This window comes from Seriola dumerili, unplaced genomic scaffold (assembly GCF_002260705.1).
Source record: "Seriola dumerili isolate Sdu_G_001 unplaced genomic scaffold, Sdu_1.0 BDQW01000068.1, whole genome shotgun sequence".
Taxonomy (NCBI): Eukaryota; Metazoa; Chordata; class Actinopteri; order Carangiformes; family Carangidae; genus Seriola; species Seriola dumerili.
This window is the reverse complement of record NW_019174323.1, coordinates 8,914,482-8,935,447: the sequence shown is the minus strand read 5'-3', so window position 1 is coordinate 8,935,447 and position 20,966 is coordinate 8,914,482. Positions and strand designations below refer to the sequence as shown.

At 45.3% G+C, this 20,966-nt stretch overlaps 1 protein-coding gene across 16 annotated transcripts in view; it reads right to left on the bottom strand.

Moving 5' to 3' along the window:
- tcf7l2 (transcription factor 7 like 2) overlaps positions 1 to 20,966 on the bottom strand; it is a 95,844-nt gene that overhangs the window by 4,455 nt on the left and 70,423 nt on the right. For 4 of the 16 annotated variants that reach the window (XM_022742459.1, XM_022742461.1, XM_022742466.1 and 1 more), the window contains 8 exons: positions 11,909 to 12,041; positions 8,960 to 9,062; positions 7,848 to 7,934; positions 3,337 to 3,477; positions 3,065 to 3,227; positions 2,770 to 2,877; positions 2,017 to 2,080; positions 1,143 to 1,193 (listed from right to left, as the gene is read on the bottom strand). In XM_022742459.1, coding sequence (XP_022598180.1) covers positions 1,143 to 1,193; positions 2,017 to 2,080; positions 2,770 to 2,877; positions 3,065 to 3,227; positions 3,337 to 3,477; positions 7,848 to 7,934; positions 8,960 to 9,062; positions 11,909 to 12,041 — 850 coding nt within the window. The remainder of the gene's footprint in view (positions 1 to 1,142; positions 1,194 to 2,016; positions 2,081 to 2,769; positions 2,878 to 3,064; positions 3,228 to 3,336; positions 3,478 to 7,847; positions 7,935 to 8,959; positions 9,063 to 11,908; positions 12,042 to 20,966) is intronic. The other 12 variants (XM_022742464.1, XM_022742470.1, XM_022742474.1 and 9 more) reach the window with 6 other exon arrangements.

Here is a 20,966-nt window from a genome sequence, read left to right as displayed (position 1 = left end):
AAATAAGGAAATCAAAAGGAGGAGAGAAATAAGGAGAAAAAACAGATAACAGTGAATCTATGAAGCTTGGCAGTGGCTCATTGTGCAAGAAATCCCCCCCAAAAACCCCCTTAAAGCCATTCTCAAGTGTGCCTTTCAAGATAGGACTGAACACAATTAGTGTGTTTCAGATATTAGTAAAAAAAATCAAAATGCATGCAAATTATCAAATTATGATATTAATATGGAAACAGTCGCTTTCAGTCATGTAATCTAAATTCTGACTGGAGTTAAAGCTGGAAGATAAGAGGGCTTATTTGGTTGAGAGGGTATAAATGGAGCAAATGCAGATTGGATTAATTTACTGCTAGATGTTATCGGTGCACTATGGTCTCAAAAAGGCAAGGTCAAGGTGGGAGAACTAGGCAGCAGGAGCAGATTGCTAAAACAGCACGGTCGTGAGTTAGCCCTAGCCAGGGGAAGGATTAAAAAGGCTGGAACCTGAAGAGGGAATCTACTCCTCAGACCTGGCATCAAACAGTTGACTGTTTTCCACCAGCATTGGCTGTCGGTCGCAGAAAAGCTGCCAGTCACTTGCTAACTCTACCCAGTAATCATGTCATTATCAGAAGTAGAGCAGTGTGACTGTGTGGTGGAGTGTTTGAGCCCAGGCCTCGTCTGAGTAGAGACAGATTTATAAAAAAAGGGGGGGGGGGGGGGGGGGGTCGGCCAAACTCATGCTGGCCTATAGGAGAGGCACAAGCGCAGCTACTGAAGCATATAGATTAAGGAGGTTTACCCTGACACCATCCTTCAGGTCATACTCCACAATGATAATCTACCTTTATATTATCACTTCCTCAAGCATACTGCATAGTGGCTTTACCAAAATACGGACAATGCTCCAAACTAAGTAGCAACATGAGTAAATGGAGGTAAAGTAAATGGAATTTAACCTAGCTTCAAGTCAAATAGACAATAGCAACATTTTAAGAAAAGGAAGCAGCAAACAAAGCATAACATAGACTTTAAGTTTAAACCTGCCTAATATTAAACATTCATGGATAAATAAATAAATAAATAAATAAATATACATTAATTAAAAAAAAAAAAAGAAGAATAAAAACAAGTTAGTAATTTAATACTCAAAATGACATTAGCACCTGTAATCGGAGGGAGTGAAAGGCAAGGGTTTGGAAAATATTCTCTGTGTTCTGAAAAAAAAGAACAGATAGAGAGGCCTTCAAGAAGAGATCCGTCACCAAACGAGCGCAAAATACATAATAACAAGTCGGCATTGCTCCTCACAATACGATCAGAAGAATATGAATCATAAGAATAAAAAAGAAAAAATGGATAAATCATAAGAGTTAGCAAACCTCCTTAATTTTAAGATGTAAGTGATTTTTTTTGGTCTTTTGTTGGTATAAAAGCATGCATGAAAGCAAGCAAGGGGCAGCCCAACAAGCACGCACGCACATGCACAGTCGCACAGACCCACAATCACACGCACGCAAACACACACACACACACACACAGTACAGTAGTGCAGTCTATCTGCAGGCCACAGGCATTATAAAAAAAAACAGGGCCGCATACACAACACTGGCAAAGTTAATGGCTCTCACAATGCTTCAACTTCACATTCTCAAAACACACATATCACAATACCAGAACGCTAAGGGGCAAAGTGGGGAGGGGAGGGGAGGGGAGGGGCAGGGAGGGGGGGGGTGTCAAGAGGGGAGTGAGGAGGAGTGATTGGGGAGGTCATGCATATTTCAGTTGTTTATTAGCTAGGGAAAATGGGAAAAGGGGGTATTACAAGCAACTCTACTATTTAAATATTGCATTGGGTAGCATAACTATACCAAAAAAAAAAAAAAAAAAAGGAGAAAAAAAGCCAGGCACAATAACATACACACACACAAAAAAACATAACACAAAAAAACTAGCTTGACTTTTATCTTGCAAGATGTCACATCTGCCTGACACATGATGGGGCTCTTCTAATATGAGAGATAATTGCAGCTCACTTACCATTGCTCTCTGCTTGCTGCTTTTCCCTTTTTCTCTTCTTCCTTTTCCCCTGTTGGTTAGCCGCCAAAAAAATAGAAAGAAAAAAATAGACACAGACAGGAACCTTAGTTATTATATTGCAGAATGCCCAAAACATGAAACAGAGAATAGGACTCATCTTTGTGTTTACTTATTTATTCATTCATTCTTTCTCTGCCTTTTTTTTTTCTTTTTTTTTTTTCTCTTTCTGTCTCTGCCCTCCGGTTTGTAACAGCCACTGCAGGCCAGACCCGAACTCTCCCTCCTCGCTCTGCTTTCTGTCTTTTTCTTCTTTTTCTGTTATCTTTTGTCTTATTTTCCTCTTCTATGTGAACATCTAGACATCTTGACGGGCTTCTGGTTTGGAGGACAGATTTCTCTAAGGCTGCTCGTGGAAGTCTCCACTGGTCAACTTGATCCCAAAACTGGACAAAAATTGATGAGAATCTGGGCGCTTATGTGTCAGAACAAAGTGTCTGGGCCGCGAAACATTCACCGAGGATTCGTATAAATAACACCATGTTTCCTTCGTGTCGTAACAAGATGGGCTTAGGTCAAGGCAATTTGTCCAGTCTCAGATATACATATCAAAAGAACATTACAGGAAAAGAGAGACCCCCCTCAGGCTAGGTAAGAAGAAAAAAAAAAAGCAAAAGAAAGAACTCGTCCTGGTCATGTGACCTAGTGAAAGGGGGAAAGACCAGGCCGTTACGACTTGTAAACTTAAAAACTTACATAGTTGTCTCGTGCTGACCAGCCTGGGTACAGCTGCATGTGGAGCTGTCGTTCTTTCCTGGCCAGCTCGTAGTACTTGGCCTGCTCCTCCCGCGATAGGGCGTGCCACTGTGCAACGGGAAACAAGACACAGAAAGAACACAATGAAAGTCAGGAAAAATAGAGATGTCCCGGTTGTTAACAGGACTTAAATCTACAATACTGGGCCATCGGGTCACCAAAAAAAACCCCATGATCCTCTGCGATAAGCCCTCCAGTTTGACCATGACAGTGCTGGTGTGTATCTGGAACTTACCCTCCGCCCCAGGATCTGGTTGATGGCAGCACTTTCCTTCAGTGTGCACTCGGCCACCACCTTGGCCCGCATCTCCTTCATGTAGAGCATGAAGGCATTCAGAGGCTTCTTTATGTGGACCTGTTTCTTTTTCTCCTCTTCCTTTTTAGCGTCTGTCTGTTTCCTGTGGAGGACCATATAGGGCAGGAAGGTGAGCACAGTTGACCTCTGGCTGCTTCTAAAGTCATATCAGACTGAAAAAGTGATTGTAAGGCAGAGAAAAGTCTACTCACGAGCTGTTGAGAGAGCTGATGTCACTGTGGGAGGATTCCTGCTTGACGTTGGGTGTGACGATGGCTGGGTGTGGGATGCCCGTGGTGTGCAAACTGTGGTGAGGGGGCACCATGTGTGGAGGGAACCTAGAGGACAGAAGACTGTGTAAATCGTCAGAATGGACACGGGTGAAATGAGAAGATGGAACACATTTATACACAAGACTGCGTAGCTGAGGCTGAATTCCATTCCCATCTTTCAATGGCATATCAAAGCATTCAGTGCTTTTTTCAATTTTCTTCACAGGAATGGAATTGGCCTTTAGCCACGAGACATAAATGCACATACACACATCCACGTAAAAATGTCCAAGGCTGATTCCCGTATTATTGTTCACCAATTAAGATAATTTTTACTTTTGTACTCAAAACGAGTGTCAGGTCAAATGTCAAGCAATTTAATTTGAGTGCAGAATCAAGCCCGGGCAACTATACACTTCACACAAAGGTATAACATTAAATCATGGCAAACTATCAGTAAAATATTTGCAAAATCTATATTGTGTGGCAATAGGTGAGTGCAATTGCACAAGGATAAATCAGTGTTTAACCCCCACCCACCCGCGCACACACACACGCGCACACACACACACAACCCTATATTGAGCCTTGTGCTCTTTTCTACCTTTATTTAATCACAGCCTCACTGGGATTAATAATCTCTATGAAGAGTGTCCTGACAAATACAGGCGACAATTCTTGTCATACATTCATTGAAGCGGGTTTGCTTAAGGACTCGATGCACCTTTTCTATTCACTGTTAGTCTGTGTAGACTGATATGTCAGTGCCATCCTCAGCTTTTATTAGTGCTCAGGCACCTCAGATCTAAAAGAACCCCTTTCATATTAGGTTTATCCCTGCCTTAATAACTCATTTTCTGTCTTTCAGCCATAGGTGACAAATGCACATTACATAACTTCAGTTCTTTGTAATGCATTTTTTGCAATTACACAGATATGAAAAGGCCAGGTTTTTACAGGCTTGAGCTGTTATCTCCTATGAAGGAATATTGAAACTAGGATAAGATGTTCTATCAAAGTCCAGTATCACTTCAGGTACTGGGTCTCTATTTGCTTCCTCCCATTCCTTTCTGCCAATTCAGCACTGTCAGCAGCTCTGACATTTTTATCTTCATCCCTCCACACTCCTATCATCATTTCATCATCTCCAACAACTCCATATATCGAGGCCAGAAACCCTTATTTATGAAATCGCTTCACTGGCCACAACAGCCATGAGACGCTGCTGTTCAGTATGTGCCAGTGTGTGTATGACACTAATTATTTTGTGTGAGATTATTTGAACGTGCGCACGTCTATCTGCATGTGTATGTTTACAGCGCAGGGCGCCGCGGCTCCACGTGACCACACACAAATTTAAGAGAAGAGAGGAGGATGAAGGAGAAGAGAAAAAAAAAAGGAGGAATAATTCTTCTTCTTTTTTTTTTTCTTTTCTTTTCTTTTTTTTTTTTTTAAAGCAGCTCATTATCCAGCTGTGTCTGGCTGCATGGCTCCGAGCCAGAATATAATGATGAGGATAAACTTGCCAGGAACAACTAGTTTCTGTTGGAGGCCATCTCAGGGGAGTGCCAGTGCGCTCCCCCCTCAAACTCTTTCCCTCTTTTTCTCCTTTCCCCTCTTCTCCCTTCATCACTGACACACTGGTGTTTGTGCCATGTCATCCGTTGATGGGGAGCTCGGCAGCAGTGGCTGCATATCGCCCATCATTAGGGCTGCCGCATTTTCTTCGCTCACTCCGTTTCCTCTCTCCCTGTTCACCCTCCCTCCTTCTCTCTCTGTGCACTTGTTAAAATTTCCTCTGTTCCAAGATCTATTTTTTTTTCTCTCCTCTTCTTCTTCTTCTTCTCTACTCCTCCCTGTCCCCTCACCACCTCCACGCTCCTTCGCTTCCTCTCTCCCTCCCTTTCCTCCTCCTGCTGCCACTGCATGGCCCAGGTTATGGTTTAAACATGACGGCCATCCCTTTGAAGCGTGGGGGCATCATCATCATCATCCGGGCTCATCAGCAGCAAGCAGCGCCTTGGACCAATTTAACCAACACAGAGAGGGAGACGCAGCGGAGACCCCCCAACCCTGGGGCTCCTACGTCTCAATCTGAAAGGTAAGAATGGCTGGCGGTGTTGGGGTAGGGGTGAGGGGGAGGGGGAAGGGGAGGGGGGTCACTGGCGCAGCAAGCCCAGTGTCAGCCAGTGCCATTTAATTGCCAGTGCGAAGCAGTAGCCCCCGTGCCTGTTTAATGTATAATGATCCGGCCGGTGCACTTCTCCTGTTCCCCAGGAAAAGAGAGGGAGCAGGATGATGGGGGAACATATCAAAGGGCAGGCTTAAGCATAAGGGGCAAAGGGGCCTTCACATCCTCCCACCTGTCACACATACACTCACACGCACACACACACACACACAATATAAGGGACCTGCACTGGCTCCAACCCCATTATCAAAATAATGTCTTTCATTTGCTCCGCTGACTGTCTCCACTCGCCTCGGCTCTTTTTCCTCCCGTCCTAAAAGAAATGTATTTTAAACAGGACCTAGGTGTAAGGTTGCTCATTGCAGGACTACGAGGTACCACGTTCACTCCCTGCATCCTAATTCAGTTCGGGCTACGGCGTCGGGGACTGATACCGAGGCAACGCTCTCCTGCAAAGACCTGGGTCCTGACAAGAGTACAAGGCCGGGATGTCTTTTCTCTCCTTTTCCCTCCAGTCAGCCTGCTCCCTACAAATTGTTTGAGCTATCACAACAGTCTGGTCCTTTCTTTGAACAAAACCAACTGGCTGAGGGCCATGTATGAAAGGAGTCTGCCATTTTGCTGACACAATTAGACAAATTGTTACTAGATTTTGTCAACAATTTGATTTTTTTCTCCTGCTGTCCCTGTCAAAGTCAGAATTTAGTTGTTTTTTTTCCCCCCATTCGTGAGGAGGGAGTTGGGGGATTTTTTTTTTTTTTAGATGTGTTAAACCCTCCCATTCTCCAGAGAGCTCCCAGAGCCCTCCATCTATTCAGTTATACTAATTCAATTAGGGGCCTCATCACAGGGCATTAGCTCTTCCCCATGGCCAGCCCCCCCACACCCCCGCCAGTATATTCAATTAGCTGCACTGGAAATAAGATGATCACAATGTAGAGGCTGTCATTAAGGGACCAAATTAGCAGTCACTTGAAGTCCAGGTTGGCTGGGTACCGCTGCCAGATGCCGATGTCTGGACAGACCCACCGTCTGACCCTTTGCACCTGAGACTTTCTCGGGATGGGCTGGGAGGGGCCAATCTGGCTCTTATCCAGACACCATTCTCCAGAATAATGTAAAAGTAACATTTGATACAAGATGCAAAGAGGTATGTAGAGTTTAACATTAAGGAAACAGCTGCAAGAACCTGAACTGAAGTGTCTGGGTGAGCTTACAAACTCTTTTCCCTCATTCTCAGGGCTATGCTTTTTAAACAAAAAAAAAAAAAGTCATCCCCCGTTGCGACTCCTCCCTGCCTCTACACGATCCATCAATGTCGCAGAGGTCTAAACACGCCGCCCTCAGGAGCTGCTTTTCCAATCAGGCTGTAATTAAACCAAAGCTTGGCCTCATCCCTAGACTCTAAACCAGCCCCGTTCCAAAAGTCCCACTGCTGCAAATGCATGTAGAGGGGAGCGGAGGGAGGAGAAGGAGGGAGGAGGAGCGGAGGGAGTGGAGAGAGTGGGAGGCTGTTTGTTTTTTGGGGGGTTTTTTGTGTTGTTGCTTTTCTGGCTCCTCCAGACCCACAAATCACGGGCTTTTAGCCATCTAAAATGAATTCTTTTCGCTTCCCACACAATATAGAGGACATGCGTCCCTCAAGGGAACAATAAGTAGTTTAACACCAACTGACAAACACACAGACATGTATACAAGATGGCAACAAATACACATACCCCACCACCCCATGGGTGCACTAATGTCCACAGCAGCACTTGAGTTGGGCCCTAATGGGCTGGACCAAAGCACTAGCCAAGTGCCAGGCCCCGACTTATATCATGTAGTCCCCTTCAAAGTGTTGCTGTGTTTGTTTATCTGTCTGGCTGCTGAAACTCACAGCAAGGACATGCCCTAGCTCATTTCAGATCTGCCTGACATGCAGTGGGGGTAAATGTTCTTCAGGGGCCTCATTAGAAAATGATAAATATAATTAATATTTGAGCATGCTAGCTGGAGCCCCACACTGGAGAATTGGCCTTTTGAACACAGAGACGGGGAGTGCGGGCTCTCCTTAAGGGAGAAGCTGCTGCTCACTGTCTCTGCATGCGAGTGTGCGTGCGTGCGTGTGTGCATGTGTGTGTGTGTGTGTGTGTGTGTGTGTGTGTGTTGCTCGTGAATTTGCCCCCTCACAGCCAACACGAACCCACACAACCGAATGTATGAGTAAGCGAGAAAAAGAGTGTGTGCGTGCGTTTTTAACTCCTAGGGCTCAACTCACCTTGACATGGATGCGTTGACAGTGAGCGCAGTTGGGTAGGGGTGTCTAAAACCCCCTGTTGTGATTGGATAAACAGGTTGACCTTGCCTGGGAAGGGGGAAGAAAAGAAGAAAGGCAAAAAAGGTAAAGGAACAGGGTTGACGGAGGAGGAGAAGGTAAAGCCCTCTGTCTCTCTTCTCTCCCCACTGTGGGCCTCTTTATTCTCATTTGATCAGGACAAAAATCTGGGGGATTGCAGAGCGCAGATCAAAGGGAGGAAAACTCTGAACAATTTGAATGCCACAAATCTTGATAGCAATGGCTAATTAAATTTCATAACCCTTCGCTCTGTGTCGACAGAGTGGGGCCCTGTTCCTCCCCAAGCTGGAACTAGGTGTTTTGTTGTGATAATTAAAGACGAAGCGCGGGTCTCTTTAATGGAGCCATCACGCTAATTGAGGTCTACACATCCAAAGACAAACAATAATGAATGTAAATTTATACCAAAATAAAGTGCAGCAAATCAAAGGGCGCCATGGCTGCGCTCGGGGCCTCTCTCGGTATTTAGATCGCGGTGAGAAAACATTAAATTAACAGAGCTTAATTTGTAGCCTTTTGTCATATTAACAAGTGTTGACAAGAGTTACCAGGGGAGAGCCCCCGTGTGGAATTGTGGGTAAAATACGGGCAATCACAGTTCATTACTCTAATTGGACCATACAGACACATGCAAAATAGTATTTGCCACAAAGTAGCGGGTTGAGGTTGGCGAGGGCCTGAGGAGGCTGCAGCGGGCTGTTGTGGTCCAGGAGTGAGTGCGTTAAAAAGTTCAGGGATCAAGTTTAAGTTTCCGAGGGGCCTCCGATTTAGAGAGAGGGCCCACTCTGGGGACCAGCAGGAGACAGAGACAGCTTCCATAATTGACTTTGTCTAGATAAAGACCAACATCCTGCTGCTACAGTGTACACATGTAAGGTAATATCTGCTTTTTATTGTTTCATTTTTTAATGCTTGATGATATACAATGTATGCTTATTAATCATTACAGTATGTGGGTGTTTCTAGCTTTTTATCACACAACTCATATGACAATACAGCAGAAAGAGGAAGGAGAAAAAAAAGGATTTGCTTACTGTGGTACTAACCATCCTAGCGGATGGGGGATCTGGCCGACAGTGCCAGGTGACAGTGGGTAATAAGGAGATATATCTGGAGGATGTGGAGGCCTTGGAATTCCTGTGGAAGAAAGAGGATGATAGGAGCAGAGAGGAGGTGGTCAGACAAGATGATGACAGAGAGAGAACCAAATCTTTGTCAGCGCTGAATTCATTCTTTGTTGAGAGTTTCACATCTGAACAGGGCAGACATCACAGGAGTGCAGATGGGAGGAAGAGGGCTTGTTGCTCGCATGTACACAGTGCTAAATCACACTCCCTGATCAAAGGCCTTTGAGGCGGCAGCAGCGGCGGCAGCACAATGTGTTGGAAGAGGCAGAGGGGAGAGAGGTGAGGAGAAAACACCAACACGATTCTTGTTACATTTGTCTACTGAATCAGAAGATTAATGATATAAAATGACTGAGGTTTAGAAGTTAACAGAACACAACAATATAATTAAAGCCTTCTCTGTGATCAGAGAGCTTTCAATATGGAGCTACAGGTTGAGTCTGCCTGCTAATTTACACTGGCACACTGGCTGGATGGATGTGGATTTTACTTGATATTAAACATTAATAAACCAATATTAACTAATACGCAGCAGTGACAGATTATGAGCTGGATGTTAGGACCTATTAAACTATAAGCTCTTTATTTAAGTCGGTACCTCTGCTTTCTAATGGCTGACTGTGGTTTTGGCACAGTTAATGTGAAACTGTGAGTATGGCCTCCATTCGCACATGTGATCATCAGATTTAACATAAAAACAGCAGCGGATTTTGTTTGTTACCCCCCACAGACGAACAGTGACAAAGATATCCAATTTAAGGACAGCTCTGTCGTTGAGGGCATCACAGCGTCCACGCCGTTTTACTTTACTTTCTGTGGCAGCTGACAGGCGAAGAAGCTGCATCGACAAGCTGCCCTGAATCACTGCCTTGAAAAGGTCTCGTACACAGCCCGGTGTAAAAATAACTCTCCCTCTCTCTCATGACAAACTTGAAACAGGGAACACTAGACATGTGTAAAAGCGCAGCAGGGAGGAGGTGTGTGTGTGTGTATGTGTGTGTGTGTGCGCGCGTGTGTGCGCGCGTGCGTGCCTGCGTGCGTGCCTGCGTGCGTGTGCTCAGCAGACCAGGAACTGAGGGACTTTTCATTTTGGCTGATGTATGTTTCTTCCACACAGCTGGCTTGCCTGTGCAGCTGTTGTTGCAGATATTAGAAGCAGAGCCAGTTCAGTCTCTTCACAGATCAGAACTTGGCCAGTTTTGGTGGTTACACCCAGAGTCCAGAGCTGATCCAGGTCATGCAGGAACTGACTCTTGAGAGAGATCCTGTTACTGGCGGACGGCGTCTGCGCGGCAGTTTGTGTCAAAACTTTACTTTTCTGGCAGCACCGTTATAACAAAGGAAAATTCAATTAAAAAGAAAAGCCTCACGAACATTATCCCATCACCACCCAGCGCTCAAGACCTAATATAGCTCATTAATTAATTAATTAAACACTGAGCCCAATTAAGCAGCCCCATTAAGCACTACATTAAACAGCAGCTGGCGCATTATTTCCCCTTTGTAAGGACCATCATAATAAGGGAACATTATTACCTAAAACACTGGCTGAATCCACCAGAGACCACTGAAAAGCACCAAATTATTCAACACACTGGAAATGCATTAACCTAAAAGGACTGAGGCTGAATGACAAGTGAGCAAAATGAAGTGTTGGGTCAAGATGCTCACGGAAATGAATGAAATTGCCCAAAAAAAAAAAAAGAAAAAAAAAAAAAGAAAGTGGGATGCGTGGGCTGACTCTGCTAAACCTGGACACTCTGCAGAATCTGAGGGATCAACAGGGTATAGAGACGTAACCGCAGATCTGACGGGCACAGCTGACGATCAAAAACCTGTATACTGTGAATCCAAGTGCTCGGGTCGCTCAGGTCACATCTTCCATTTTGAGGACCCTTGTGTACTTAGCTGTAGACATCGTTTCAAAAAGGGACTCCTGTGTGTTCACTGCTCTCTGATAGCTGGATGTGAGGTCCTCCGTCCACAGTGGCTGTCTTGTTTTTGTGTCTTTGGCAGTACGGAACTGCGGTCACGGGAAGACGTGCTTGTTTGCCGAGTTGTGTGTTTTACGAGTGGTTTATGAGCCACTGTTCAGGTTCTTGTTCTCAAATGTGAGGCCGCTTTGCGCCAAAGCCAAACCACGTTAATGACCATGATCGCTAAATCAATCAGCAACAGATGAGGGCAGCAGCTGTCAACAAGAAGCACTTGAGCCGACTCTGTCCCACCACGACTATAACGTGTTAATGGGAAAATGAAACATTTCTATTTCATAATGCTCCACATAACACATGGGTCATATCAACAGTTAATATGGTAGTTTAAAACAGTACCGTCTACTCTACAGAACGCGTGGATTGTAAATATGACATCTGAGTTATGTTTGCATCATGAATTGTTTTCACAAGACTGTGCTTACAGACAGACAGACGCCACCAAGACAAACATAAGGTCCTGTATGAGTAGCGTGGCAGCAGGGCATAATAAAACATTTACACACCCATCAGTGCAAACAGTTTCAAAGGGCTGAAGTGCCTTATCTGAGAAGAGCTGCTGTGGTTTCTAAACTTCTGATGCCTATTTTTGAATTTTTAAAAAAAATATATATATATATATTATTATTGTGGTGTTCAGGAGAAGTTTCATCCTGACACCTTTAAAACCACACTGCACTGTCTTCTGATGCTGTTTCTCACAGGGTTCAGGCAGAATGTTACTATTTGAATAAAAGTCTGCACAGGAGGACAGTCAAACACACACACACACACACACACACACACACACACACACACACACACACACACACACACACAGACCCACATATGCACGCAGTGGAAAAACACTTTGGGCGTTTACCTGTTTTGGGATCCACGTCTGTCTGTAGGTGAGGTGGGGGGTTCCCCGGTGTGAAGTGCTCATTGCTGTAGGTGATCAGAGGTGTGAGAGGGTGCACATGGTGAGGGTGCTGTACCACTGGAACCTTATTAGACTGAGAGAGAGAAGAGGAAGATACAGAGGCAGATGGAGAGTAAGAGAGAGAGAAGTGGGGGGAGAGAACAAAAAAGAAAAAAGGAGGGAAAGGTGTTAATATTTGGGTGAAGGGTAAGAGATTGCAGGCGCCTGCCACAGAATTACAACTTGGTCTGAAAGCTCTCAAGAAGAAGAGCTATCATATTCTGGGTACTCTCGAGGCGCCAAACCACCAAGCCACAGTGAAAATAGTGTGGTTTGTAATTAAAAACACTTCTGCGGTGTCGCCCTGGAATTCAGTAACACAATCTAAGAGGCTTGGGGGGTTGCCAGTTCACATTTGGGCCTGATGTGTGATGAGGCACTTTTAACCACGGTTGCAGTGAAGTAATCGATCATCTGTAAACCACGAAATCAAGGCAGCGCGTGTAAATCCACAGTCATTAGCAGCTCCAGTCAGCACTCTCCTCCTCCTGGTCCTCCTCTCTTCCTCGCTCCCCTTCCCCTCATCTATTCCCCAAGGGCCCGGTTCATAGAGGGTAGGGGTGTATTGTAATAAAAGGGTTAGGAGAGAGGAGGTGGGGCTGAAAATCCATTTCTGCATTTTTGCCAAATTAGTTTTAGCTATGTAATCTTCTCTTTGTGCTCCTAAGTGGCGCAGGCCCCCTTTTTTCAATTACCCAAAGATTACAGTGGAGCTTTAGGGGTGTGCTGCCGTGGGCCCCTGCGTTAACCGGAGCTCAGCCCCTCTCATCAGGCCAGGCTGGGACAGACACTAATACACACAGTCCCCCGACCACAAGATAACCAGATTAGAGCTCTGCTGTAGATTAGGCTGGTGGCAGAGGCTGCTCTCGCCTCTTTACCCACACATCCTTATCCTGCCCTCAGCAGTCAAAGAAGCAGCACTAATCAGGCTTATCATAACATGGATGATATGTTCAGGGGGAGAGGAGTGAGACACCAAGCTGCTTGTGCGTGTGTGTGTGTGTGTGTGTATGTGTGTGTGTGTGTGTGTGTTCAGTCTGCTGTCTCATAGGCCACACACCCTCATTAGTGACTTTAACCCATGCAAGAAGAAGAAAAAAAAAAAAAAAGCTCCAGTGTGGCACATTTCCAACAGACTTTGAAAAACATTAATGGGACTAGATGTTGGCAGGGGGGCATACATGCATAAGATGCTCAGTTGCCCGATGCTCATTGACAATACAAATGCAAAGCTGCGGGCCCAGGGCGAGACAAATGTGAGCACAGCTTAATGCTGCAAACTAATCATGTGCCCGAGCTGTTTGAGGCTGAAGTTAATATCAGGCTCGTGTGAGAGACGAAAACACCAACAGTCCATTCAGATAGCACCCCCCTCCCCCCACGCTAAATTTTCACTGGGTAGTTAAAGCTGTCTATCTGTATGGTCTGTACAAGCCTGGCCATCTAGACCTCTTTTCTACAGTGACGGTGGTGGTGGGGGAGTGGGGTGGGGTGGGGGATGGTGAAGGGTGTGTGTGTGTGTGTGTGTGTGTGTGTGTGCGTGTGTGGGGGGGCATTCCCTTTTGCCATGGTCCCAATGAAAGATTAATGAACCCCAGCAGAACTCCAGGGAGGCAGAGAGACTCCTGGGACTCATTCACAGCCCTGAGCTGAAAAGGCTGGGGAGGAGAGAAGGAGAGAGGGGCTGGGGGAGTGTGTATATGTGTTTGTGTGTTGGAGGGGTGGAGGGGGGGTGGTGGGGTGGCGGTAGGCGGAATGGGATTCGTTAAAAAGAAACACAAACCAAGACACTTCTTGTTGCATAGGGGCTCCTGATCTGATCTGCACATCTAGAACAGAGGGATGAAAAAGAAAGAAGAAAAAAAAACTGGTAGAAAAACAATCAGGATGGAGGTTATGACAGCTGCCATATGCAGCCTGATGAGTCGGGCAGCTGAATGCTAGAAGATGGCCTCTGTCTCCCTCCCCTCTTTTTCTCTTGCCCCCCCCCCTTCCCTCACTCCTCTATCTCTCACCTCCTAACCTCCTCCTTCACGACTCCCCGCTCCTCCCTCGGGTAATGATGTGAAAGAATGTTGTCAATTCTTCATCTCTCGGTGGTGAAAAGCTTTAGTGGCCATTTAAATGAGTTCTTTTGTCCAGGGGCCCCGGCCATTGAGAAGACAGTTCAAAATGCCCATCCACTGAGTCCACATTTAGACAGAGGGTGTTAGAGAGGGTGTGTATGGGACTGAGAGAGAGAGAGAGAGGAGAGAGAGAGGAGAGAGAGAGAGAGAGAGAGAGAGACGCAGAGAGCTAGAAGCCAGCCGATTTACATCCTAGTCACTTGTGGTCTGAGAGTGTGCTCTTTTTTTTTTCCCCCTGAAAAGCCCAAAAAGTGAGGCAAACAGCAACAGGCTGGACCGACTGCTGCCTCCACGGTCGGCTCAGTCCACTGCAGACTCTGGACTGGATGTGAAAGCAAAACATAAACTCAAGTTTTGGTGCGTATGTTCTGGCTTCTGCTGTTCTCCAAGGAAAGACAGGTTGTTTAAAGATTTATCCCCCTTTCATATTCCCTGCTGACATGGGAGAAAATTCAAGAAATCCCCTGTGCCATCAGCCAAACTCACACCCACAGTGTTGATCACCCAGTGCGGATACGGTCAGTCAGCTGATGTGGACTTCCTGCGCTCTAACGTCCTCAATCAGCTCATGTGATCATCGCACACGCACTAGCATCAACTTTGCCCTCTCCCACCACCACCCCACCCCACCCCCACCCCACTGCTGACGTCAAGGCAGCACCCGGTGGTCTCTGCGGAAAGGAGGCCCAGCACCTGCCCTGTGGCCACCGCGGGACAATACGGGCCCGGGACTCAGGAGTCTGGCAGGCTGCTGGGTGCTTCAGCCGCACAGAGCCCACAGAGCGCCGAGAGACAAAAGCAGGCAACGTGGGAGGCTTTACTCTCCCTGCTCCACAAAAGCCAGGGGAAAAGAAAGAACATTTCCTGCCCCTACACCCCCGCTGACTTGCATCCTTCCCACCACCTCCATCATTACAACAAACAAATATAGCAGAAGACAAACAGACACACTCGCTCTGTAGTCATGATCACCAGATTTTTTCAAATCCTCAAAAAAGAGGTTTCGCATTCAAAAGACCCTGAAGAAAAATTTAAGAGCACACTCTTGTACGAACATCAATGAACACATTGACTCTTTCCATGTCCAGGACACATACGGCGCCTTCTGCTGAGGAGGGCCAGCGCTGTGAAGTGCAGGCAGCACACTTGATACAGCAGACACAAACAGAAGCAGTAGTTGCTGCCTCTGGTTATGTTATTGATATTGCCTTGGCTCTATTCTATTCTATCCTATTCTATTCTATGTCCGGCTGCAAGGCTGATATGCTCAAAGGAGAGGAAGCCTATGTGCATGAATGCATTTTGTTTTTTGTGTCATTGTGATCACTTCCTATTCACAGTGGAGCTTTTCAATACCTGTAAACAACCGCCACCAGTGTTTCTTCTCAGAACTACTGACATCACAACTCTGTAAGTGTGAAACTCGTGTCACAAGCGGTAGTGTGCTGGTATGACCAGAAAATTACTTCAATTGTCAAATATTTCCTATACTAGCAGGTGACTAATGCTGCTCTGCCACTGTGTGAAAAGAGCCTTTTGGAAGTGGACAAATGAATGAGCTGCTTCAAGTCAGACCTCTGGGGAGAGAGAGGGAGGGGGTGGTGGTGGGGTGGGGGGGTACAGGAGAAGGCAGAGCGGGTGAGAAAGTGACAGCAGGATGGAGTGAGACAAAGAGAGGGAGACAGAGAGGTGCGGGCCGGACAGGAAAAAGCTGTTGGCCTTGCATTTCCGCCTGGTGGCACCTCGCAGGGCCAATTTGAGCCCTAAATGTGAATGTGGCGACCTTGCAGGCCCAGGGGGTGAACGGGCGGAGGGGGGCGGGGGGCGGCTAGAACCTCTGTCTCTCTGCTTTATGTCATGATATGATGAGTTGTCACAACAGCTTGCGGGGCGCTAATGAGCTGTAGTGAGGCCGGGACAGGGAAGTGGAGGCCAGGGGAAGAGGGGAGAGAGATGTGGGGATGACAGTGCCGTGATGGATTGGGGTCCTCTCAGGCCTCCGGATTCCAAAGCAAGCAGAAAAAGCTGCCAGAGCGCCCTGAGCCTCTCCCAGAACGTGCAAGTGGCCCATGTCCAAGGCACATGGAGTGACACCACACAGAAAAAACACACACACACACAACAGCAACACTGAGGAGCTGGGGAAAGTGTCAGAGAAGAGTAATTTGTGTGTGCGAGTGTGTGCAAAAACAAAAAGTACAAACTGTGCTGCCACTGATCTTAATGAATCATCTGGTATCACTCAGAGTCGTCCTGTTGAAATCTGTTTACATACATGATTGCTGTTTTCCTTTGGGGAGTATAGAGTGCCCCCTCCAGGCTAAAGATCTTCATCTCCAAGCAAACCCCTTATCATACCAACTAATGTTTGCTCGCGCGCACACACACACACACACACACACACACACACACAGACACACACACACAAGGCCTGGTAGCACACGGTCAAATCAATCCTCAGATTCAAGCAGACAATCTAAAGGAATGCTTAGAGATTAACGGCAATGGAATATGAAACGTTCTGACAAATTAGAGCCTTATCAGAGCCACAATCCTGCAGCATAGCGCACTGATAAAAAAAAAAAAAAAAACCCTGCTACATTTCAGAAATAATATTTCTTGGTTAATCTTTGGAGGGGAGAAAAAACTCCACACAATATTAAGGACCTGGGAATTGTAGCGGGGGTTAAAAAGCAGATATGGAGGTGTTGATCAGTTTTCTCTTGCAGGGAAGATGCGTCTCTGAGGGCAAGGGGCTCCCGAGACCACAGTATATTTAAAAGTTAATCTATTCACTTTGCTGCAGTGACATGCCGACTGCTTGATCAGAGCGCTGAACAAAAATATTATGTGGGCCAGAGCCTTTGCTCCCCTTCCTCCTGCTCTCTTCGCTAGCACTCAAGTCGTTCGTCACCATTTATTTTTGCTTCCCATCTTTGATAGTCGGCACATCAAATAGAATCGCAGAAAGGACATGTTCTGATATGTCACAGATAAATAAAAGTGCGCACAAATAGCTTAAATATGAAGTGGTATTTGGTAGAACTGTTGTATTCTGCGAAGACAAATCGCCTCTTAGACACACGTGCGTTAAAGCTTTTTCTTTTCAATGTAAACAGCCTCTTGAGCTCTCATACCTGAGTTAAAGGGGCTCCTCTAAGAGGTGATATTGTATCACACTGTTAAGAGCCAGACTGAATTCTGCCTTTTGAAATGCAATCAGCCCCTCAGAATTTCAGTTGAAAGCCAGGCAATTAAGAATTTGAATTGGATGGCAACATTAACAAAGGGATATGTTAATCTGTGAGGTTATTGAAATCTTATTTTACATTTCATGGTTAAGACATGAGCTTGATCAAATAATGTTTTGTCAAGTAAATAATATTCCTCTTGAGAGAAGCATGTCCCTGAAAATGGACTTTTTAAAAAAAAAAAGAATTTAGATGTATTTATCCTTTTTGTATTTATAATTTATTATATATTAAAAAATAATTACATTAATTACAACAGTCTTGTGTAGATTCCAAGGTTTGAGCAGCTAGCATGCATATATAATATAATAGGCATGCATGTACATGAACACACACACACACACACAAAAGTTTTCAATGTGGCAGATTATTATTGACAGACTTCAAAACCAGATGACCACCACTGATGACCACCGCCCCAAACCACCCTCCCCTCACCAACACTACTATCAACTTGCATCACAACAACAACAACAACAACCTGTCAGAGTAAAAGCCTTCAGAGGTAAGAAGAAGCAGAGACAGTGAAGAGGCAGGGGAGCAGTGCTGCGTTACTCACCCAGCTGCTCAGATTGAGGTGCCAGCAGCCCACCTGCTGGAGGAGAGAGAGCCCGGGGCCCAAGACTCCTGCCTTGGCTCCCGTCTCCTCCGGCCCGGCTGGAGCTCCATCCCGCGGGTACATGACCCCCTCTGTCCCACCCCCGCCCCCGTCTCCTCCTCCTCCTCCCCGTTCCACCTGGCCCCCCCAGCTCCTCCTTCCCTCTGTACGCCGGGGAGAAGCTGTCTTGCCTCTCTTGGCCGCTTCTCTCCTCCACTTCTCCTCCTTCTTTGTCTGTGTCTGCCTTGGCTCCTTGCTCCGCTGTGTGCGAGTGTGTTGCTGGGCATGTGTGGTGTTGTGTGTGCATGTGTGTTTATCGTCCCCCCTCTCTTTGCACTCGGTGCCGCGGCCAGCTGACCATTGTTCCCCTAGGTTTTGACATTAGATTACGTCTATCACTTGAGGTGTCTAACAGGCTCAGGGTGTGAGGCCTAGTTTCCCCATGAACACACACACACACACACACACACAAACACACACTCACACAGTCACACAGTCACCACAGTCCTCTCGACCCACCCACATTCATCCTTTAAAAAAAAAATTAAAAAAAAATCCCAAAAATCTTTCACTCTAACCAGAGAAGCCCTTGCTCTTAGCGGGTAGCAGTCTCCTCTTCTTGCTCAGTGAAAGTTTTGATGCCGGTGACAAGAAGCACAAAAAGTGAGAGCCAGAATGTGGACAGAGAAGGAAAAATGACTGTGAGCAGCTTTTCAGCACTGCAGCAGTCTTCCCACTAGCAATACTCCAGAAAAAAAAAAAACATACTCACAAACAAACACACACACACACACACACACACACACAAAAAAAAATCAGTTATTACCCAAATCCCTGCTGTACGTTGGGTCTGTGTATGTGTTTCTTAGAGTATGTGTGTGTATGTGTGTGGGCTCTGCTGTGCCTCCAGGATGCCCAGAGACGAACTGGCAGCTTGAAAAGCTTTGGCTACAAGGTAAAGCGAGCAAGGCGAGAGATGGAGACAAAGAGGAGAGAGCAGGAGAGGGAGAGAGAGATAGAAAGGGGGAAAAAAAAAAAGGAACAAGACACAACAACATCCACAAAGGGAGGGCAGGCTCAGCAAAGTGTGGCCAACAGTCACTTTATCTGTGTGATGCTGACAGTCCCCTCTTCATACCCACTTTCCGGGGGGGAAGAGAAGAGGGAGAGAAAGTCTTCACTCTGACACGGATGTGGCACCTTTCGTCGCAATCCTTTTTTTTTTTTTTTTTCTCCCTTCTTCTAAACAATACTTTAGAGTGGAGAACAATTCTTCTCTTAACTCCCCCCTCAACTCTGTCTCCATTCAAGGTTTATGTGAACAAGGCCTGAGCCCCTCCTCACCACCATCTTCTCCCCATTCTCTTTTCTCCGCAACTATTTCACCTTCAAATCCATTATTCTTCTCAATACTTAAGTCAAATGATAAACTTCACATGGTCGAGACTTCTTTTTTTTTTTCCCCCCAAACAAACACAAAGAAATTCAGGAGATATGTTGGCCATCAGTGCAGACAGACATGGTGCATCATTGGGGAATTCCGTCAACCACGACTTTTAATTTGTTATTTTTGATAATTAAACATGTAGCTATAATCAGACAAATTGTTTTTAAAATAATATTGATAGATGTAGTTTATAGTGATGATAAAAAATAATCCAAAACAAAATGTAAAAACTTTTGTTTTTCCTGAAAGAAAATATTTGTTCCCACATTAAACATTTAATATCAGGGGAATATTATCTAAATGCTCAATAAAAAGGAACAGAAAAAAAAGAAACAGAAAAAAAAGTTAAATCACCTCAAATAAAGAAATTTTAATTTTCATTGTAACATTAAAAATTCTGAAAACAGAATAAAACAGTTTTCAGATGTGAGGATAATTTTCATTTTTACATTCTATAATTAACTAGACTTGTCATCTTTTAATTACCTTTTATAACCTCTAACAACCCGAACCTGACTAATGACCGTGACAAATTAAATATTTATAGAATAAATTATTTCCACCCAAGCACAGTAATATTTAATATATTTTTAATATAACCTGGTGAGGTGATTGAAGAAGAAAATAATTCAGAAAAATGAGCTAAAGTGAGGGAATTTAGAAATGCTGGAAATAAATCAGACAAAAACATCTTTAAAAGTGAGGCCAATAAAACAGGGGGTTTAATGTTTCTCAGCTGTATTAAGGCATTTTAAAAGTTGGCAACAGAAGCTAAAAACTTACACAGGCTTTTCTCTTAATACGCTGTTCCTTTCCTTTTTTCCTCTGTTCTCGCTCTGCCTCTCTGTCACTGTTAGGACCCTGCTCTTCCCCTGGCCTGCAGCAGGCAGTCCTGAGGCCCTTAAAGCCAAAACAAAGCCCTGGGAATGTCCTTTACACAGCTTGGACAATAGAGCCGGGGCTCCAGCTTGACAAGTAAAAGAGCCCCGACAAGGCGGTGGCTAATTGCCTGCCCTCCCTCCATTCAGCCGCCCTGCCACACTCCTGCCATCTCCTTTTGTCCCACGTGCACTTTCTTAAGTAAACTGCCAGTTCGCCAGCAAGTGATGGACAGCTCCCAATCACCCAGGCACAATGGCATCAACGCCACAACACAAGAGAGCAGAGGGGAGAGAAAAAAAAAAAAAAAAAAAGCTCTATTCCAGTCCACTGTCTAAGATGTTCGCACGAGACCCAAAAGAGTGGAAAAATGAGGAATAACAAAAAGTTTTACAAAACGAGGAAACGGAACAACCTATGACCTTTACACAACCATTATCTTCTCAGATAACTTTGAACAACATGGGATAAAACATTAAATAGAAACACCATTAACACAAGTCCAACTTCAAAGTCTCTTCTTTTAGCATTTGCTGTAATAATTACAGTATAATTATTGTTATTTACAAAAACTACATTTGATTAGAAATTAGAGACACTTAAAGATTTTAGACATGAACTACAAAAAATATTAACCCTGGTTTATAAATGTGAA